The sequence below is a fragment of the Salminus brasiliensis genome, chromosome 24 (assembly GCF_030463535.1).
Source record: "Salminus brasiliensis chromosome 24, fSalBra1.hap2, whole genome shotgun sequence".
Taxonomy (NCBI): Eukaryota; Metazoa; Chordata; class Actinopteri; order Characiformes; family Bryconidae; genus Salminus; species Salminus brasiliensis.
In genome coordinates this window covers 332,007-353,620 of record NC_132901.1, presented here as the reverse complement: position 1 = coordinate 353,620, position 21,614 = coordinate 332,007, and the positions used below count along the sequence as shown (strand labels likewise).

At 42.5% G+C, this 21,614-nt stretch overlaps 2 protein-coding genes across 2 annotated transcripts in view; one reads left to right on the top strand and one right to left on the bottom strand.

Annotated features, from left to right (window-relative positions):
* Positions 1–11,064, top strand: part of pcdh7a (protocadherin 7a) — a 40,224-nt gene extending 29,160 nt beyond the window's left edge. Inside the window, 2 exon segments of the mRNA XM_072669563.1 lie at positions 2,481–2,679; positions 5,818–11,064. Coding sequence (XP_072525664.1) covers positions 2,481–2,679; positions 5,818–6,347 — 729 coding nt within the window. The 3' untranslated portion in view covers positions 6,348–11,064.
* Positions 11,065–12,950: 1,886 nt separating this feature from the next.
* LOC140546787 (intelectin-like) lies at positions 12,951–19,689 on the bottom strand. Its single transcript, XM_072670187.1, has 8 exons — positions 19,582–19,689; positions 17,336–17,399; positions 17,154–17,216; positions 16,296–16,543; positions 15,824–15,982; positions 15,575–15,695; positions 14,814–14,917; positions 12,951–13,439 (listed from the first exon to the last, which is right to left on the bottom strand). Exons 2-8 carry the CDS (start codon positions 17,397–17,399, stop codon positions 13,287–13,289), a joined length of 912 nt encoding a protein of 303 aa, XP_072526288.1. The 5' UTR covers positions 19,582–19,689; the 3' UTR covers positions 12,951–13,286.
* Between the last annotated feature and the right edge of the window lie 1,925 nt (positions 19,690–21,614).

Sequence of the window (21,614 nt, the reverse complement as noted above, 5' to 3'; positions counted from 1 at the left end):
AGCTTGCCGAGCCCGGGAATCGAACCCACAACCCTGTTATCGATATCCCGGCGCTCTAACCGCTGAGCCACCACTGCCCCCCTGGTTTTTTTTTTTTTTTTTTTTTTTTTTTTTTTTTTAAAGGATAAAGGATACTGTAGATCAGACTAGATTGGGGAAGTTTCAGAATTCCTAATGAAATTTGATTTAAATTAAAATGTTTTTAAATAATTGAATCAGGTTGAATCATTCATTGAGTAATGAAGATGAACTGAATCATGTGCTGAACAACAGCACTGGTGCAATTTGCGATCTCATGATTCACTGAGTCATTCTGTAATGATTCATATAGAATAGTGGGAATTTTCAGATTTCATGATGCACTGAGTAGAGCAGAATGGTAGAGTGTGTGTGTGGGGGGGGGAGGTGTGTGATTGGGTGGAGGAGGTTGCTGATGCAGAGATCTGATTCTGATTTGCATAATTTATTGGTCATGTGCGCATTCCATTTCAACACAGCCGGACTGATTAATCACACCTTGTTAATTTCCTTTGATCTGTCAGGTGAGGACTGTTTTCCTTTCATTAGCTCACTCACTCACACACACATACACACACACACACTCACACACACACTCTCACAAAAAGGCAGCAAGGCTTTCAAGCACACCTGCTTGTCCTGACAGCTGCATGTGTACACACACTCACACACACACACACACACACAGGAGTGTGTCGCAGATTAAAGGGATGGTTTTTATGTTTGCTGTCAAAATCCATTAATATTCGATCAGCTCTGCACAGAGTGGACACACTGCAAGATCAAACACACACACACACACACACACACACACACACACACACACACACACTGGGGAGCTGAACAGAACAGAAAAGAAACCCAGGAACCCAGTCAAAGAAGTGGTGTGGTGCGTCCAGCAGGGGGCAGTAAGGGGGTTCTTTACGGGGTTAAACTGCCTGTAGGAGGCGCTGGTCAGTGACGGGTGTGATGTTCGTTTCAGCGCTACGTGTTGTGAGCTGAGTGTTGTTTGCGCTGTTGTTTATGCTGTTGTTTATGCTGTTGTTTAGACTGGATTACTGATTGTTTACGCTGTTGTTTAGACTAGATTACTGATTGTTTACTCTGTTGTTTACTCTTTTGTTTAGACTGGATTACTGATTGTTTATGTTGTTGTTTAGACTGGATTACTGATTGTTTACTCTGTTGTTTACTCTGTTGTTTAGACTGGATTACTGATTGTTTACTCTGTTGTTTACTCTGTTGTTTAGACTGGATTACTGATTGTTTATGCTGTTGTTTAGACTGGATTACTGATTGTTTATGCTGTTGTTTAGACTGGATTACTGATTGTTTACTCTGTTGTTTAGACTGGATTACTGATTGTTTACTCTGTTGTTTACTCTGTTGTTTAGACTGGATTACTAATTGTTCATGCTGTTGTTTACTCTGTTGTTTAGACTAGATTACTGATTGTTTACTCTGTTGTTTACTCTGTTGTTTAGACTGGATTACTGATTGTTTACTCTGTTGTTTACTCTGTTGTTTAGACTGGATTACTAATTGTTCATGCTGTTGTTTACTCTGTTGTTTAGACTAGATTACTGATTGTTTACGCTGTTGTTTACTCTGTTGTTTAGACTGGATTACTGATTGTTTATGCTGTTGTTTAGACTGGATTACTGATTGTTTACTCTGTTGTTTAGACTAGATTACTGATTGTTTACTCTGTTGTTTACTCTGTTGTTTAGACTGGATTACTGATTGTTTACTCTGTTGTTTACTCTGTTGTTTAGACTGGATTACTGATTGTTTATGCTGTTGTTTAGACTGGATTACTGATTGTTTATGCTGTTGTTTAGACTGGATTACTGATTGTTTACTCTGTTGTTTAGACTGGATTACTGATTGTTTACTCTGTTGTATACTCTGTTGTTTAGACTGGATTACTAATTGTTCATGCTGTTGTTTACTCTGTTGTTTAGACTGGATTACTGATTGTTTACTCTGTTGTTTACTCTGTTGTTTAGACTGGATTACTAATTGTTCATGCTGTTGTTTAGACTGGATTACTGATTGTTTACGCTGTTGTTTACTCTGTTGTTTAGACTGGATTACTGATTGTTTACTCTGTTGTTTACTCTGTTGTTTAGACTGGATTACTGATTGTTTATGCTGTTGTTTACTCTGTTGTTTACTCTGTTGTTTAGACTGGATTACTGATTGTTTACTCTGTTGTTTACTCTGTTGTTTAGACTGGATTACTGATTGTTTATGCTGTTGTTTACTCTGTTGTTTAGACTAGATTACTGATTGTTTACTCTGTTGTTTACAGTGACTGATTAATTGAGTGAGGTGAGGCCAGCGAGGGTTTGTGTGTTTGCTGTGAGAGTGTCTGTGGTTCTGCAGTGTGGTTCCGCAGTGTGGTTCTATAGTTGTGTTTACTGACTGTGTGTGTGTGTGTGTGTGTGTGTGCGTTGCAGCCCTTGCGGAGGGTGACGTTCTCTGTAGCGACGCAGCCTCAGGACCCTGGATGCTACGACAGCGGGGTGGAGGACTCCGAGACCCCCAGCAGTAAGAGCTCGTCTGGGCCCAGGATCGGAGTCCTGCCGCTGCCGGAGGACGGATACGAGAGGACGACACCAGAGGGCAGCGTGGGGGAGGAGGAACACGTGGAGAATGGTGGGTACGCACACACACACACACACACACACACACACTTACACACACACATTTAAAGTGTGATAAGGGACACCCTTCACTCCCAGCCCCACCCATTCAGCCTATAGCAGCTTAGCCCCGCCTATTCAGCCTACAGCAGTTGAGCCCTAACACAGTGCAGCTGTCCTCTGCTGTGGGTCTCCGCGGTGGGATCTGGACCCTCCTGGTAAACAGTGGAAGAGTTTATACCCAGATTTAGAAAAGCCAATCAAGGTCTTGTAAAACCATTCAAATCTGATTGGTTCCGCCATGTCGACAAACAAAACAGCAAACAGGATTAGTGTCCAATCAGCAGTGAGTAAACAGAGCACAGTAACGAGCTGAAGCTTTGGCTGAATCCCAAATGCCCCTCTGCCTCAGATTCTAGTTCCCTGCGTAGGGTGAATGACCACATCAGCGCTGGTTCCGTCCCAAATGTCTCTCCGTTCACAGTACAGTCCTGTAGGCAGTGACAGCTCTATCTGTCTGTCTATCTCACTGTCTGTCTGTCTGTCTGTCTGCCTATCTGTCTATATCTATCTGTCTGTCTCGCTGTCTCTGTCTGTCTGTCTGTCTCGCTGTCTCTGTCTCTCTGTCTGTCTGTCTGCCCATCTGTCTATGTCTATCTCTCTGTCTCGCTGTCTCTGTCTGTCTGTCTGCCCATCTGTCTATATCTATCTGTCTGCCTATCTGTCTATATCTATCTGTCTGTCTGTATATCGCTCTGTTTGTCTGTCTGTCCATCTGCCTGTCTCTCTGTTTGTCTGTCTATCTGTCAGTCTTTCTGTCTGTCTGTCTGTCTGTATGTCTCTCTGTTTGTCTGTCCATCTATTTTTATGTCTGCCTGTCTGCCTATCTATCTATAGCTGTCTGTCTGTCTGCATGTATGTCTCTCTGTTTGTCTGTCTGTCTCTCTCTGTCTGTCTATCTTTATGTCTGCCTGTCTGCCTATCTGTCTATAGCTGTCTGTCTGGATGTCTATTTGTCTTTCTGTCTATCTGTCTGTCTCTCTCTGTCTATCTGTTTGTCTGGCTGTCTATTTAACTGTCTGTCTCTCTGTCTGGCTGCCTGTCTTTATCTTTCTGTCTGTTTGTCTGTTTGCCTATCTGTCTAAAGCTGTCTGTCTGCAAGTCTATATCTACCTGTCTGTCTGTCTGTCTATCTGTCTGTCTGTCTGTCTGTACAAGGAAACATGCTTTGCTTCAGTCCTAAACGTCTCCGTGTTTACAGTCTCTAGTCCACTACATAGGCTGGAGGGTCAGATTTCAGGCCTTGGTTGGACCCTGAAGATGTGCTGTGTGACTCACCTGCAAACCCGGACTGCAGAGGGGGCGGGGTTTAAAACTGGTTTAGGAGGCTGGGGGTGTGAGGGGGCGGGGTGTAAAACTGGTGTAGGAGGCTGGGGGTCTGTGGGGGCGGGGTGTAAAACTGGTGTAGGAGGCTGGGGGTCTGTGGGGGCGGGGTGTAAAACTGGTGTAGGAGGCTGGGGGTCTGTGGGGCGGAGGGGGCGGGGGTTTGTGGGAGCGGAGGGGGCGGGGTGTAAAACTGGTTTAGGAGGCTGGGGGTGTGTGGGAGCAGAGGGGGTGTGAGGGGGCGGGGTGTAAAACTGGTATAGGAGACTGGGGGTCTGTGGGGGCGGGGGTTTGTGGGAGCGGAGGGGGCGGGGTGTAGGGGGCTGGGGGTGTGATCTACGCAGCAGTGAAAGTGTTTTGCTGGTCAGATTCCCGTCGGGAGGCTCGGGCAGATCGTTTAGGTGTCTCTGGTATAAAAGTGCAGTTATTTATAGCTTCACTCGCTGCTCCGCGTCATCCAGCCTGAGCGGCGGTCCCGCGGGGGACCTCCAAACACGGCCTGCCCCTGGAGCGCTGCCAAAAACGGCACACTTTACGACTGTTATTCCACGAAGAACAACAAAACAGGAAGAAAAGTGGGAGGAGGAGGAGGTCGTATTTCTGGAGTTACATCACCGCAGCCGCTTCTCCTCCACCTCTCCCACGCCCTGTTTACTTACTTACTTACTTATTTATTTATTTATTTATTTATTCGTTTGTTTGTTTGTTTGTTTGTTTGAACGACATAAATTCCATCAATTGTAAGTTGGTGTGTTCTGGTCTGATGTTGACTGACAAGCGTACCATGTATTTAAACCACAACAGATACTGGTTTATACTGGTGTGGTCCTGGTTGTCCGTCATACCAGTCTTCAAAACACAGCATATGATGGTTTGTACAGTTTAGCCCCACCCACTCAGCCTACAGCAGTGTAGCCCTGCCCATTCAGCCTACAACAGTTTAACCCCACCATTCAGCCTACAGCAGTTTAGCCCCGCCCATTCAACCTACAACAGTTTAGCCCCACCCATTCAGCCTACAACAGTTTAGCCCCACCTATCCAGCCTACAACAGTTTAGCCCCGCCCATTCAACCTACAACAGTTTAGCCCCATCCATTCAGCCTACAGCAGTTTAGCCCCGCCCATTCAACCTACAACAGTTTAGCCCCACCCATTCAGCCTACAACAGTTTAGCCCCACCTATCCAGCCTACAGCAGTTTAGCCCCACCCATTCAGCCTACAACAGTTTAGTCCATCCATTCACTTTTTTTTTGTAGGTAAAAAAAGTTAGAAACAGTGTAAAAATAGTTAATAAACTATTGGAAGAGTAAAAGGTTAGTAAACTATTTTTGTAAATGTGTGTAAGAATGATATCTATTGCGTTTCCATGGTTACATGTCATTAGAAGGCACTGCTGTATAAATAAACACTGCTGTATGGGAGCAGATCTGTTCAAACTGCACCGCACCATGGACATTTGTCCACTAGAGGGAGACAAAGTAGCGTCCAAATTTACCTGGAGAGGGGAGAATCTGTCTCTCTCTCTCTCTCTTTCTTTCTGTCTCTCTCTCAATATCAGCCTAAAGCACTTTAGCCCCACCCACTCAGCCTTACAGCAATTTAGCTCCACCCATTCCGCTGTTTCAATAAGTGTTTTAGCCTGGACTGATTTCAGAAGGTTGCACAATACAGGGAGACCAATCAGAAAAGAGCTAATTTACATAGACAGAGGTTTAGCTTTACAGAGGCTGATGTATCTCTCTCTCTCTCTCTCTCTCTCTCTCAGACCCGCGGCACCTGCCTGACGTCGCCCTGACCGGCAAGTGCACTCGTGACTGCGGGGAGTTTGGCCACTCGGACGCCTGCTGGATGCCCGTCCGCCCGTCGCCGCGGAAACGGGTGGTCGGCGACCCCTCAGCGGGTGACGACAACAACAACCACGAGGACGACAGCGAGCCGGAGGAGATCGAGGAGGAGGAGGGTGTGGAAGAGGACGACGGCTCGGACCAGGGCAGCGGCGGGGGCGGGGCCGAGGACGCCCGCGGCTCTCTCAGCAACGTGGACCAGCAGGGGGCGCTGCGCAACCGCAACATGGGTGACCACAACCGCAACCTGCTGAACCGCAAGATGACCTCAGCCTCGTACGACACCTTCAGCAGCGCCGGCTTCGGCGGCCACCACCACCACCATCACCGCGGCAACGAGCAGGACGACCCGCACCAGCGGTCGGAGGTCATCCCGCTCACCCGCACGGGGGGCGGAGACTACAAGACCACGTCGTGCCTCACGCTGGCGCGCAGGGAGGTGTACCTGTGACGCCCCCTCGAGGTGACCTTTGAGCCCCTGGGTGATCTCTGACCACCCCACCCCCTAACCCCTAATCCTCAGGTGACCAGCCGCACACCTGGGCCTAAAGAACTCCAGCTGAATTTCAGGACCACCCTAAAGCAGTGGTCACCGACCCTGGACCTGGACGTGTGCTGACCATCTGGCAGGTCTCACCTCCCGCCTGATCCAGCTAAAGATCAAAACGACTCTATTATGGTTCCTGTGTCCCTCCCAACATGACCTCATCTCGGCGAGTGAACACACTCTTACGACAGGGGGTTCTCCAGGGGTTCTCTATAGAACCACAACTGCTCAGAACCCTTCAGTTTAGAGTGCAGCTGCATATCCACTGTTTCTCATCCTGCTGTTATCGTAAGAAGACAATCCCTATAGATTACATATTTAATATATACACTACTTGTCCAAATGTTTGTGGACAGCTCTTCTGATTCAGCATTCAGCTACTTAAAGCTGCACCCACTGCTGACACAGATGTGCAAATGCACACACACAGCTCGTCTAGTCCCTGTAGAGAAGAAGTACTGCCAATAGAATAGGACTCTCTGAAGCAGATCAACATCATGACCTTATTGGCTCCATGCTGCCTAATAATGCCAGGCGTGGACTAGAGGGGTATAAAGCCCCCCAGCATTGAGGAGAGCTGGGTTCTCTGGAGTGATGGTGGTGGAGCTCCATCCAGTACATTTTAGATGGGATGAGGTGGGGTGATGATGACCCAACATCCTGGCCTCACTAATCTCTTGTGGCTGAATGCAATCAATCAGATCCTCACAGCAATGCTCCTTCTCCAGAATCTAGTAGAAAGTCTTCTTCTCTGGACAGTAGAGACAGTTACTCCAACAGAAGCAGAATCAGCTCTTTTAACGCCCTTGATTTCAGAAGAAACGGAATGAGCAGGTGTCCCAATACTTTTGTCAATTAATTGTACACATATATATATATATATTAATAACTGTTTGATAACTGATTAGAGGAGGTGTACTGTTATATAGTCAGTGTTACACAAAAACCTGTTTCTCCACATTTCTGGACGTACAAGGTTTTTGTCCAACAGTGACGAGGGACATATTTATTTATTTGATTTATTTATTCATGTATTCATTTATTTATTTACCCTGGATAAAATAACACAAATAAAAACAGTCTGATAATGAGATAAAGAGATATTAGCTGAACAAAATTAACCCCTGCTTTAGTTCTTTTAGCACTAATAAATGATTAGTAAAAACTGAATGTCAATAAAATAATAATAATTAATACGTATTAGTCATTAATAGACGTAGTTGTAGACTGCTGCTCTGTAGGCTCGTAAACAGGCCCTCAGGGGTTAAAGGTTCACGATGCTTTCACTCGCCGAGATCTTCTCTTTGCAGTGAGGAGCCAAATTTCACCCCAAACATCAAGAAGCACTTCTGAAAACCCGTCTGGATCAGGTGGGCCGGATTAGCGCCAGAGTCGGTGACCACTGGAGACGACAAGCACACACCTGTTCAGAACAGCTGTGCCAAAATCCAAACCCCTCATCCACTCATTTCTCCGGACGCTAAACGAGGGAAAATGTGGAATTCAGGAACGAATCGTCTCGGAGAACCGTGGAAGAGTCTTCAACTCTTAAATACGTGCATGTTTGACCTCCTGCAGACAGGTGGCGCTGTGGGAGAGGAGAAGACGAAGAGTCTTCACGTTGTAAAGTTTTGGGTTTTTTTTTTTTTCCTTTGTTTGTTTGGGGTTTTTTTTACGACGGGACCGAATCCAGCCAGTCAGACGGCTGTAAAAAAGTGACATCAGTTCTGAAGGAAGTTAAAACTTGCTAACTGTTTAGCGGCTAACCAATCATCAGTTACAAATTTGAATATAAGCGAGTTCACGTCTCGTAGATGAACGAATCCGCAGTGACGAAACAAAGACAAGAAACGTTTTATTTTTTCAGCCGTTTTTCTCGCGCGGAATCTCTCTCCGCTAACAGGCTAACGGACGTGACTCTGCGCTGCCGGAGGTCCCACTTGAGGGCGCTAAAATCATTCTGACTGTTACGGATTTACTACGAAGGGAAACCTCCTCATCGACTGTTCAGCTACAAAACAAGCTACAAGACAAGCTATGAGGCGCTTTCGCAGTTTCTTCTTCATCAGCCACGTTTTTTCTTCTCTCGCGCTTCGAGTGAAAGCACACTCGCGCACAAACAGCACCCTCACCCCCTCTCGCAAGCGTGACGCACACCTCTCTTTGTGTGTGCCCGTGCGATTCCTCAGACTTTCGCATCTTCTGCTGCATATTAGCCTTTGTAAAACAAATTAGCCGTAGCATCTTTGCCTGCTTAATAACTTCAGCTAGCGCGCGAGAGCGCTGGAGCATAATCGAGTAACTAATCATCTGTTTAAGTGCATCATACTTCTTCAGGGCGGTGACTGTAGAAAACATGGACGGCGCGACGCCTCTCGGAAGTGACGCCACCACAGGTCTAGCGCCTCTGCTGGCTGCTTGCAGTATTATGTGTAGCTCCGCCCCTCCCCATATATTCATATTTTAAAGACAGCTATGCTAATATTGGCCCATTTCTTTTTATTTCCCCCCAGAAATCTTTCCGTTTTTAAACCCTCACTCTGTTTAGAGACCATGTGACTGCCCAAACCCCTCCCATGTTTCTTAGTGGAAAGCCCCTCCCCATCTCTCTGCCAAGCTAGCATATCCATGTGGGGCCTGTACTGGACCTGTACTGGACCTGTATGTTTTGCCCAACTTGGAATCAGAACGTTTTGCCCTCGGGTTCCACGTTGGCCCCACATAAGTTACCCACTAGGGTCAGTCATGGGACCAGGAGGGGTCAAACATGGGTCCCATTTGGGTTGTACACTGCACATGGGACCTAAATGGGACCCATGTGAAATTAAGGTGGGCAATAACTTTGGGGAAAAACCCATTGTACAAAAACCCACTTAGAGCCCATGCCCACCCGGAACCCACCCAGGTTCCCCCAATGAGCATGTGCAGTCAGTCGACAGCTGGCGATATCAGATGGTCGGCATTAGCTGACCTCCTCATTGCCACACCCCTTTAAATACCCCCTAATAAATTGATAGCGAAGAAAAAAAACACTGGGTGGGGAGGGGTTGGTATTAAGGTGGGCGGAGCTTGCGGAATTGACAGAACACTTGAAATGGATGTGTGATTTTAAATGAAATTGAATAATGAAATGCTCCATTCACTTACATGGGAAGGGGCGGGGCTAAAAGTGGAAACCGCCCAAGAGAGATGTAGTGTAGGCTTCACTTTTCAAAGGTCGCTGTGGTCCAGCCCACTCTTATATACAGCCTAGGCTTCTGCTACACTGTCTAGATAGCGGGAAGGCGGGGTTACGCTTAGGAATGCAGCGATTCAAAGCCTTGGTCCGAGAGGAGGGGCCGAATCTGGCTCCGCCTCTGGTCTCTACTGCGCAGAGAGGCCTACTCCGGGTGCAGATTCGACAACATGGCGGACAGTTGTTATTCATATTTTCTTCCGGGACAGGGAACGTGGAACCCCGGCGTCCATGCTCTCTACAGTCGCTGCTGCAGGGCATTAATCCACGTCCGAGCTCCTTCTATACTCTCCAGTGAGCCAGAAGCGTATCCTGGCTTTTCCGTAGAGACCGTAGGTGAACCAAATTTCTGTAAAGACAACACTGCATGACTTAAAGCTAATGCTAACGTTTTTGATAAAAATAGAAAACTTCTCTTTTTTCTTGGGGATGGAATCTCTTAAAAAAAGTGTGTGAGTGAGTGTGTGTGAGTGAGTGTGTGTGTGTGTGTAACAAAGTCCCAAATGAAGCTGGAACTTTTCCACAAAGGAGAGAAATCCACTGAAGCAATGCAGGTTTAATACGATTAGCCGATCTCATGAGCCTTTCTGTACCAGTCCTGCTGAGTGTGAGTGTGTGAGAGTGTGTGTGAGTGTGTGAGAGTGTGTGTGAGTGTGTGTGAGTGTGTGTGAGTGTGTGTGAGTGTGTGAGAGTGTGTGAGAGTGTGTCGAAGGTCGCGCTGTGTTCAAGTCCTCTGTGGATCCTGGTGTCAGACGAGGCCGAACGCTTCAGTATCGTTGAGGCTACACTGGTGTCGCTGTTCTGTTGCATTGTGGGAAATGTAGTTTCAGCACCTTCACGAAAAAAAGAAATACCTGCTCCAACTCGCATCTCATTAACACTCAGGTAACCTGAGATGCAGCAGCGTTCACAAGCCTACTCTCTCTCTCTCTCTCTCTCTTTCTCATAGTGTCAGGATCATCTCTCGCTCCCTCTTGTGAACGTTTAAAGTGTGTGTGTGTTATATATGTGTGTGTGTGTGTGTGTGTGTGTGTGACGCTGTTCCCCTGTGGTGTGAACTCATCTCTCCTGTCTGAACACGGAGCTGCCTTTGGTCCTGTACGGGCCGGTGGACTCCAGTCCATCTATGCCAAAATCTCACCAGGTTCTCCAGCTGGCACACGAGAACAGACCTCGCGGCCCGGGCACACCACCCGCCGTGCCCGGGAACGCGGGGGAACGCGGGACTGGACTTCCAGGGTTTCTGAATCCGGGAGCTGGTGGAACGCGCGAGGGAGCCGATCCTTCTGGAACCTAAAGGAACACTGCGGCGGCGTTCCGTCGCCAGAGGCTAAATCTTAGGCTAAATCTGCTGTTCTAGAGCAGTGTGTAATTATTCCTGTACAGTTTGGGGGCGGGGTTTTGGTGTGGGGGGGTGGGGGGGTACCAGGGGTGGGCGAGGCCGAACGCAGACTCTGTACATTGAACTGCGTCTTTTCCTTTTTTCTACTGCACGTTTACCTACAGACCTTCTACTCGCTCACTGCTGGCCAACGGCAACGGGGTGCCATAACATAGCGACTGACTCATAACCCTCATCCCAGAGCTTTTTTTAATCTATCTAGAGCAAAGAACACTGGAACCACGTACCCGCTCCTCACCCTCCATGCTACTACTACCTTGTAGAGAGACGGCGGCGAACTGTAACCCCGATCGGCATGCTAACGGTGTTTAATCCTGCACTTAACGAGGAAACCGGACCGGCGTTGGTTACTTCTTCTTTTGGTTTCTACGGGGCGTGAGCAGCGGGCGGCCTTCCCTGCTCGCTCCGGTTCCGGTTAGTCGACTTGGTCGGCTTGGGAACGGTTTGAAAGGGTTTGGTATGTTACCTGTACAAGTTTGACTTTGACATTAAAACTGCTTCAAACCTCCTCCAGTGGATCTTCTTTGGTGGTTCCTCTCATTCTTACTGATTATACAGCACTCACAGGACAACTCCACCCATGTTTCCAAAATTCTTTGCAAATTTCAAAGTGCCTAGACCACCAAAAGACCTAGTCAACCTCTTTCAGAGAGAAGTTTGGTGGGTTTGGTGGGTTTTCCGGTCTAGAGAAACTTCCCCGTTCAGAACTGTTCGCAGGGATGGTGCTTGGAACCAGATGTCTGAACCTCTTAAAAAGGTTCTTAATGGTTCTATACTCCATCATGCAGAGGCTTACATGGTTCTTTGCCACGTTAGACAGATCGTCAGATTAATAGAAATCCTTTTGTAGATGGTTCTGTTAGAGAACCTTTCAAAAAAGGGTTCTATATAGAACCAAAATGGGACCCTTTCAAAGAACCATGCACAGTGGCTCTAAAAGCTCCCTCACAGAAAGTTCTTCCACCTAATGAATGCCTGAGACAATCTTATGAAGAAGGTTCTTCAAGGGTTCTTTAGTTCTATATTAAAACAGGACAACTTAACAACTCATTTGGAGGCTTAATGGTTCTTTGCCTGGGGAAGGGTCTTCTAGGCTAATAGTACATTTACAAGGGTTCTTGCCTGACTAGAAGGTTCTTTAGATTGGCGAATAACATTTTATAGATGGTTCTATATAGAAAGTTTTAGAAATGGTTCTTGGGTTGTCACCAAGACGGGTTCAACAGTCATTGCAAAGAACCCCATTTGAGTGCTATGTGGAACGCTGTTTGCTTGGAATGTTGATTCTTAAGGGTTCTTCCGAGGTTCTTTACTACAGACAATGGTTCTTTATACAACTCAATCATTTGGAAAGTAAAGTAGCAAAGTAGGTAAAGAAGGTAAAGTACAAAAAGTAGTCCCTAAAGAAAAACTCCATTAGTTGAGTTTACCATCATCATCATCATCATCATTCCATATAAGACTCAGAAGACTTAGAAGAAGTGTAGCTGCACTGGTGGGTTTGGATAGGAAATAATCTATGGGCTGTATCTGTGTTGTAGTCATGGCGACCGTTTACCATCACTGTTAAGAAATCAGAGTGGCTAAGGTTCTCTACAGTGAAGCTCAGTTTCACACGAACCTGACTCTGAATAAAGTCTTCTCACAGTCTGAGCTATCCCCTGCCTTAAGGTTAGACTGATATTGATCACAAGCATCTCAGGAGTCTTGAAGGACCATACTAGTGAGTTTCAGCAGCTGATACCTGTTGATTCTACTGCACTTCTGACCACTAGTGGTAAAATCCAAGCATTACACCCATAAAGTCCAAAATGTATAGCGCACTGTATAAGAGAACACTAGTGTGGAATGAGAAAAGTCTGGAGGAATGGCCTGTTGATCTTCACCTTTAATGTACATTTAATAGCCTACAAGGCGAGCACCTACATAACATCTACAGTGGACCATCAAAGTGTTAGAATTGTTTATACTGCAACTCTGACCTCTAGTGGTAAAATGCAAAAAGTGTGCACTATTAAGACTTACAAGATGAGAAAGCTAGTCCAGAACAGTCTGGGAATCTACTACACTATAAGACAAAAATGTATGTGGACACTTGCTTATATGATGTCTATATCTGAAACATTTGATTGCATTTGATTTCGATTACTGAGAGCGAAAGCATTGGTGAGGTCAGGTACTGATGTAGGATGATTAGTTCTGGCTCTTAGCGGTAGAAGATGAGCACTGCTGCCTCAGTGAGCTGCTTAGACGCACTTGTACCAGCATGAGTTCCATAGCCGTCCCAGTCCATCCCAGTGAAGTCCCCACACTGCTTCGGAGATTCTTCTGGGAAATAGCCTCCTCCTCCTACACAGCTCTAGAGGACATTATGGACATGGAGTGAAAGTAGTGAATAAACTATGCTACTGTATAAAGCATGCAGTTACAATAATGTTATTAGAGCTTCATACTGGATATTAATGTTATTAGAACTTCATACTGGATATTAATGCTATTAGAGCTTCATGCTGGATATTATTGTTATTAGAGCTTCATACTGGATATTAATGTTATTAGAGCTTCATACTGGATATTAATGTTATTAGAGCTTCATACTGGATATTAATGTTATTAGAACTTCATACTGGATATTAATGTCATTAGAGCTTCATAATTTATTTTAATGTAATTAGAGCTTCATACTGGATATTAATGTTATTAGAGCTTCATACTGGACATTAATGTCATTAGAACTTCATACTGGATATTAATGTAATTAGAGCTTCATACTGGATATTAATGTTATTAGAGCTTCATAATTTATTTTAATGTAATTAGAGCTTCATACTGGATATTAATGTTATTAGAGCTTCATACTGGACATTAATGTCATTAGAACTTCATACTGGATATTAATGTAATTAGAGCTTCATACTGGATATTAATGTTATTAGAGCTTCATAATTTATTTTAATGTAATTAGAGCTTCATACTGGATATTAATGTTATTACAACTTCATACTGGATATTAATGTCATTAGAGCTTCATACTGGATATTAATGTTATTAGAGCTTCATACTGGATATTAATGATATTAGAACTTCATACTGGATATTAATGTTATTAGAGCTTCATACTGGACATTAATGTCATTAGAACTTCATACTGGATATTAATGTAATTAGAGCTTCATACTGGATATTAATGTTATTAGAGCTTCATAATTTATTTTAATGTAATTAGAGCTTCATACTGGATATTAATGTTATTACAACTTCATACTGGATATTAATGTCATTAGAGCTTCATACTGGATATTAATGTTATTAGAGCTTCATACTGGACATTAATGTCATTAGAACTTCATACTGGATATTAATGTAATTAGAGCTTCATACTGGATATTAATGTTATTAGAGCTTCATAATTTATTTTAATGTAATTAGAGCTTCATACTGGATATTAATGTCATTAGAGCTTCATACTGGATATTAATGTTATTACAACTTCATACTGGATATTAATGTCATTAGAGCTTCATACTGGATATTAATGTTATTAGAGCTTCATACTGGATATTAATGATATTAGAACTTCATACTGGATATTAATGTTATTAGAGCTTCATACTGGATATTAATGATATTAGAACTTCATACTGGATATTAATGTTATTAGAGCTTCATACTGGATGTTAATGTTATTAGAACTTCATACTGGATCTTGCAGCAGTGCAGGTAGGGTTCTTACGTGTTCTGTGTCACAGTGTTTGTGTTTGACTCCAGAGCAGATGGCCATGGCGGCCTTCTCATTGTTAAACACTCTGAAAGAGATGAAGCCGGGTTCTGTGGTCGCTGTGATAAAACAAAACAGACTCTTTAAAATGCATCAACTTGTAATGCCATGATGTTCAGTGACTTGCTTTCCTTCACATGTTCCTCCTCAGGGGATTGAGATGTTCTGCCTGGATTTCACCACCACAGAAGTTGTCATTTAGCGCTAGCTAACTCATATTTGGGAGAGCTTTTAGCATAATTCAGACGGTTACACAGAGTTGAATCAGATGAAGCAGATGAAATATCACTGCTCTGGACCTTCAGGGCTGGATTTGGACTCTTTTGCTTACCCATATGAACACTTTATACCCTGATTTAGCAAATCCACCCAAGATCTTCTAAAACCCATTAAATCTGATTGGTTCCAGCTTGTCAACAGACAATACTGCAAACAGGATTAGAGTTTCAGCAGCAGCAGGAAAACAAAGAGGAGCTGTTTGGGAACACATGCAGAATCGTTGCTCTAATGGCGATAAGAGGTGGGATTTACACACATCAGTGAAGGTCCTCACAATCCCAGAGCATATCTACAGTCTTTAATATCCATATCCATATCTACAGCCAGTTCAGGATGTTGAGCTTTTGTAAAGCTTGTTCAACCTCTCAACAGTAGTTATGGAAGAGGCCAGATGTGGGCGGAGCCTGGAGAGCTGTAAAACACAAACACCTACATACCTCTGACTTGTGGTCCGTACAGGTTATGGTTGATATTAGGATTTCCGATATCGTACACCACTGGAATGGAGGGACCATTGTCTGTAGGACATGATCCTGCGTTGTACTTCACAGGGTAACGCTACAGAACACAAAACATTACATTTGAAAACCTGAGATGTTTTTAAAAAATCTTTATCTTCATCTTCATCTTCACACCAACCTCCCTTTATCCCTTACAGCCTATCTTTTTGGTTTCTGTTGCATTACCGTAAACAGATGGAAGAGGTTTCCTCCGTAGTTACTGAGGAAGTTGGTGTCGGTGTGGTAACGCAGGAACGTCTTTTGTTTCCAGCTGTTCAGCTGCACAGTATTAGGAACATGCCACACTGACACATCCAGCCCTAGGATGTCATAGTATCCAGGGTTCTGTGGAAGGTACAAAGAGAATACTTCATCAGCAAGTATTTCTCAGAAAATATGAATTTTATTAGAATTTATTTCTATTCATATCTTCTTGGGAAACATAATAAATGCCTATTTTTCACTTTGACTGAAAAGGTTAAAAAAAACACCACAAACTGGGTCAACTCACGCTGTCAATCAATGTAATTAATGTAACCATTTTTTAAATATTATTTTTAGAAATACTGACTTCAGTTAAAACTTCAACCATATTTTTTAAGATTTGCATGTTTTATCTTGTTAAATAAACTGGTTTCAGGTGAGTTTCAGGTTGTACCTTGTAGTCGTCACTGGTAGCACCTTCTGCAGTTCCAAATGTAGCCATGTTAGCCCAGTTTCCATCTCCTTCAGGTACGTTAGGGTCATTACCTTGCTGGCTGGACCAGCGGTCACCTACAGTGCATTTCCCATACATGTTGTTCTCATGCACACTGGCCACCAGCGTCCAGCCACCTCCAGCAGTGGTCATATCGCAGTAGGTCTGGTAGACCACCCCAGTCTCAGTTGTCAGATAGTACAGGCCATCTGGAAGAAAATAAAATTATTGTGTTGATTTGATACAATAATAAGATTGGGTTTAAATAACTGGAAAGAAGTATGTATATGGTTAATATTTATGTTTTGTTGTTATACACATCATATTTTTGCAATTCTGGATCAAGAGATGTGGTCCAAAACATAAAAAAGTAAAGAAGCCACTTTTATCATTTCTTTTATTATTTTTTAACCTATAAAAGCTTATAGGTTAAAAATGTCTTAGATATAACAGAAATAATTTAAACATATTTTATTACACAGTTTTGAATATAAATATAATTAAGTAATTACACATAATTAACATAACATAACATAACACTGGCAGATCACATGGATTATGTGGACAAATTAAATAAATAGTTCCAACATGTGCAAGTTGTAAATAAAATATAAATAAAGAATTAATTTAAGAATAACAGTAATAAAGTACAGTATAAATAATAATCATAAAAAGAAGAAGAAATAAATAAATACAATTATATATAACAATACTAATAAAGGTTTCTTGAGTTCTTTTGATGTGACCTGCTAGACACATCAAAGACCTTTTCTCCCTCAGAAAAGATTTGGTCACATCTAAAAAATAATCAAAGCCCACCTTTCTTGGTTTTGTGTTTTTCCATAATTTCTTTGCAGCTCCGAGTATTGAAAGAACTCATGTCTGAAAAGGTAAATATTATAAACTTATTAGTAAGTGCTGGTTTAGAACCGAGTATCAGTATAACGATCACTGAAGACTGAGATGAAATCAATCAATCAGTCAACATCAAGTCATCCTACCTCTTTCAGACTGAGAGAGTTCTATGCAAGACAAAATCCCAAGCGAAATAATCCAGTTCATCATCTGTTAATACAGAATTCAACGTATGTACACAGTCAATATTTATACAAATAAACTGACAATATAACAATAAATGAAATAAATACAACTTTGAAATAAACATTTTATATATAAAACAATCTATTTAATGCAACAAAAACGAAATGACACTGTAACATGCACTTATTATCTAGTTACACAAGCTTTTGATCATTTTATTATGCTTACATAGAAACATCATCTTTAATATGTCTCCAGTTTATCAGATAAACAGCTCACAGTGAGAGCTAGCCAGGCTAAAGTACAGCCTCCAAACATGGTGGAGGTAGTTTCATCAACATTTCTGTAAACATTGTTGCTGCCAAATAAGGAGTAAATTAATTTGAAGCATCTTAAAGAAAGGCTGAGGATTGATGTTGAGCTAACAATGGTTTTTTTTGCATGAAGATCATATTCTAATTCTTTTAACACCTTTTTCATAAATACTCCAAATGATTCAAATGTTCGTATGTCTGAAAAAATGTACACCTGCTTCAGACCATGCGTAAAGTGTGTGAAATGTCCAAATAGCACTGAAATTTGGCATGACTAGTCTTTAATAAAAATTTGAAAGTAATTAAAAAGTACTAACTAAAATGTTAAATAATACATACAACATAAAATATAAAGTCACAGGAAATTACACTTAACAACCAAACTGGATGTTTTCCTTATACAGCCTATAATTCAGAGCAACTTCCATTTGTCTGCACAGGGTTTCCTACTCTGTTTACTACCGAGATCAGCTTTAAGCTTCAGCTTTTGCTGAAAGATCAGGAATTTGACAGCCCTCAGTCATTTCAGCATCATCCCAGGAGGTTTAAGCTAGGTTTATACTTGACGCATTGCAACTGGTGCGAGGGTGTTGCAAAACGACAAAAATAACCTGTAATAAGTCATGAACCTCTAAACTTTTGAAACCTGGCATTTGCTGTGCTTCATTTAAAATGAACGAATTAGGTTAGTCTACAGGCTTTTGTATGATGCATATATGAGAGACCATAGGCTAGTCAAATGAATAGGAACTTATGGAAGAAGTTTGCATCATATATAAACACAGATAGCGTTCACACAGGTTTCCATCATCTATTAAATGAAGAATATAATATCGAAAGTATAACAGCCAGCATTAAGCTTCTAATGCCTCTAATCTTCCAGTGAAGTTTAAAAGTGTTGATCTGAACGCACTTCATTTAATAAAACACAGATTCCACATAGTTATTTTCTTTTGATTTGAAGCCCAATGTTTCTATCTAGAACCATGAGAACCATTGCATGTTTAAATGTTTCTGGTTAAATGGTTCCTCTCTACAATGAAAACCTGTGTGTGGATTTAAAGAACTCTTGAAAGGGGTTCTACCGTTCACCAGACATCCACTGTTGGTTCACTGGTTAAAGAACCCCATTTTCAGCACTACATAGAACGACCTGAGATCCAGAGTACTGATTCAGAAAGGACAGTCAGTAGAACTGCACTCACCCCGCGGTTCTCCTATATACTGTAAAGTAAGTCTTAAGGCTTGTACTTACAGATGCATTGAATTTCTGTTGCTTGTTTTTTTTTTTTTTTCCTAATACTGTCAGTCCACTGTGGTCAGCACTGTCCCCACACGCATGCCTGCCCCCAAACAGCACAGCACCAGCCTGATTACAACGTCCACTTGTTTATTTTTTCCACGTTTACTGTTTGGGGACAGGCATGTGTGTGGGAATAGGACAGTATTGCTGACCACGGTGGGCGGACAGTCTTAAGGAAAAAATATAATGCATCTGTACAATTGTAGGCCTCGACCTAGAGCTACCACTTACAACAATAAACAAATAACTATGAAATAAAACTACAGGGATGCAGTTGTAAAAGAAATATGTAATAATGGAAAAACATATTCTTCATTTGATAAATACTGAGAGATGCAAGAGATATAACAAATCTTAAAAAATATAAAGAAGTCTCCTTTTATCCTGTGGTCTGCTTTTGGGCTGAGCTTGATGGCCTGGCCTGGTGTTGTGTGAAATTTTGAACCAAAGGGAGGATCGTCAAATAACTCAGGTTCCACACCAGATGTTCCGTATAAAAGGTTCCTTTATTTCACAATCAGCACAAACAAACCGAAAGCAAACTTGGCAAAACGCTTTTAGTTTCACACTAGGACTTGCCGTTACTCACCACTCACTGGATCGGGAGAGCCCGTCAATCCTGGTAAGCACGTCTCAGTAAGCCACCGAGCTGGACCTGCAGTTCCACTCAGCCGTCTCTCCCCAGAAAAGGGGGATCCCGTCCCTTTATATCTTTAACAGAACGAAGAACTGTGTGTGGACTGGGATGGGGGCCAACTTCTCCCACCAGGCACAGCCTTTAACTATCACTCATTCATTCCAGTGGTTTCGCAACTGCATCCTCATGAAAAACAAGTTATATAATCGATTATATAAACATGAGTTTGTAGTATAACATAACCCGTAAAAAAAACAGCTGTATAGACCTGTTTCAACATATTGCCAATACATTATGACCTTTATGGACGTATTATATCCTTATATTGGGATATGTAGACCATATTAGCATGGTTCCACAGTGCACCTGCACCACTTCATAACGCCTTTCATAGTACAAACACCCTCGCAGCCTATCCAAAGGCTATTATATCCCATAACCGAAAAGTAAGTTGCTCATAAGATACAGTGTGTACTAATTGGATGGAGTGCACCCTAAGGCGGCGCCTAGGTATCAGCAGGGCAGAATTTGTTCTTATTATACCTGGCCATGTTGGCAGTTTCACTTTTTTCCCCCCAAATTCTCAAATCTATTGAGTTATAATAACGACGAAATGTTGTGTTACCCATATGCTTAGTTGGCTAACTTGGCCACATGTCTTCGATTGTGAATGTTTAACAGGTGTTTCCTTTTTCTATTTCCATGCTATACTGGCCATAATGGTCAGCTGTCCCTCTGGTAAATGATTTAGTGGACGGTGGAACAGCGGCTGATTTCTAACTGTTCTAAGATTTGTTTAAACAGTAACAGTTCTTCATTTGAAACATTTCCTCAGTTAAAAGCAAACCATTTAAGATAGATAACATGGTGGAAAAGGAGCATCATTGCTACTGTACAGAAGTCATAGAAGGTACATGTGATTGTTTACATTTTCAGAATTACATTTAGAGTGTATTCACTACTCTTCCAACAGTGATTTAGCTGTGCCACCATTCCCTATTTATGTCTAAAGCCCTACAGAGTTTTCCTTTCACAATGTAGTTGAATCCACTCCCAAATCTAATCTGTTTTGTTACCAATTCGCATTGTTGGAAAACTAAATTACATGCCTTTGATGTTGAATATTTAACAGGTGATGGTTTCCTATACTGTTCTTTTTTTTCTTTTTATTATTATTATTTTATTTTTTTTACACTGACTCTAACAACCCTTTTGTCAGTATACTTAAAGGGGGCATTGTACCTAGTTGACCTAATAAGTATTTCTTTCTCTGGAAGTGTTACTTTTAGTGTACTAAGATTTTACAGAGAGCTCAGCTCTACTGAAACCACTTCCTTCAATTGGTGGCACCACTAGAAAAGTGTTTTTGCGTTCTTGTTTCTTCAAACCAGTGATTGAAGCATCAGGATGTGGGTTTATTATTAGCTCAGTGTACAACAACGGCAGAAATGCTTATCCTAAAGAACCTAAGACTCAAATAGACTTGGACTATTTGAGTAATATAAGATGCCCTTTGGGCTCTGCAATGCACATGGTAGTTATGTGTTGGAGACCATGTCCAAACTGCTGAGAGTAAATATTATACTGACTACATTTTGTAGTCCTGGACTGTGGGGCACCTCTGGGCCTCAGAATTAGTCTTACAGTCTGGAATATGAGATCCAGACTCAGAGACGTCTGTAGATACCCATTGGTCTGTGGACCCCATTGCTTGCTTCCAGCAAGATGGGTCCACCAATCAGACGGATCCTCGAGGTGTTTTTTTTTTCACATATTCACTGTAAAAAACTTTTTTAGAAGATGATTTACTATTTAATTGTTGCCCTATTTTATTTTAAGGTTGCGTACCAGTCAGACCCTCAGTGTGTCCAGATGTGAAGGTGTTGTGTAAGGTATTAATGCTTAAGTGTCTCAAAAGATGAAAACAAAGACCGATTTTTCTTTTTACTATGCTTATATATTTGATGATTCAATATAGAATAAAT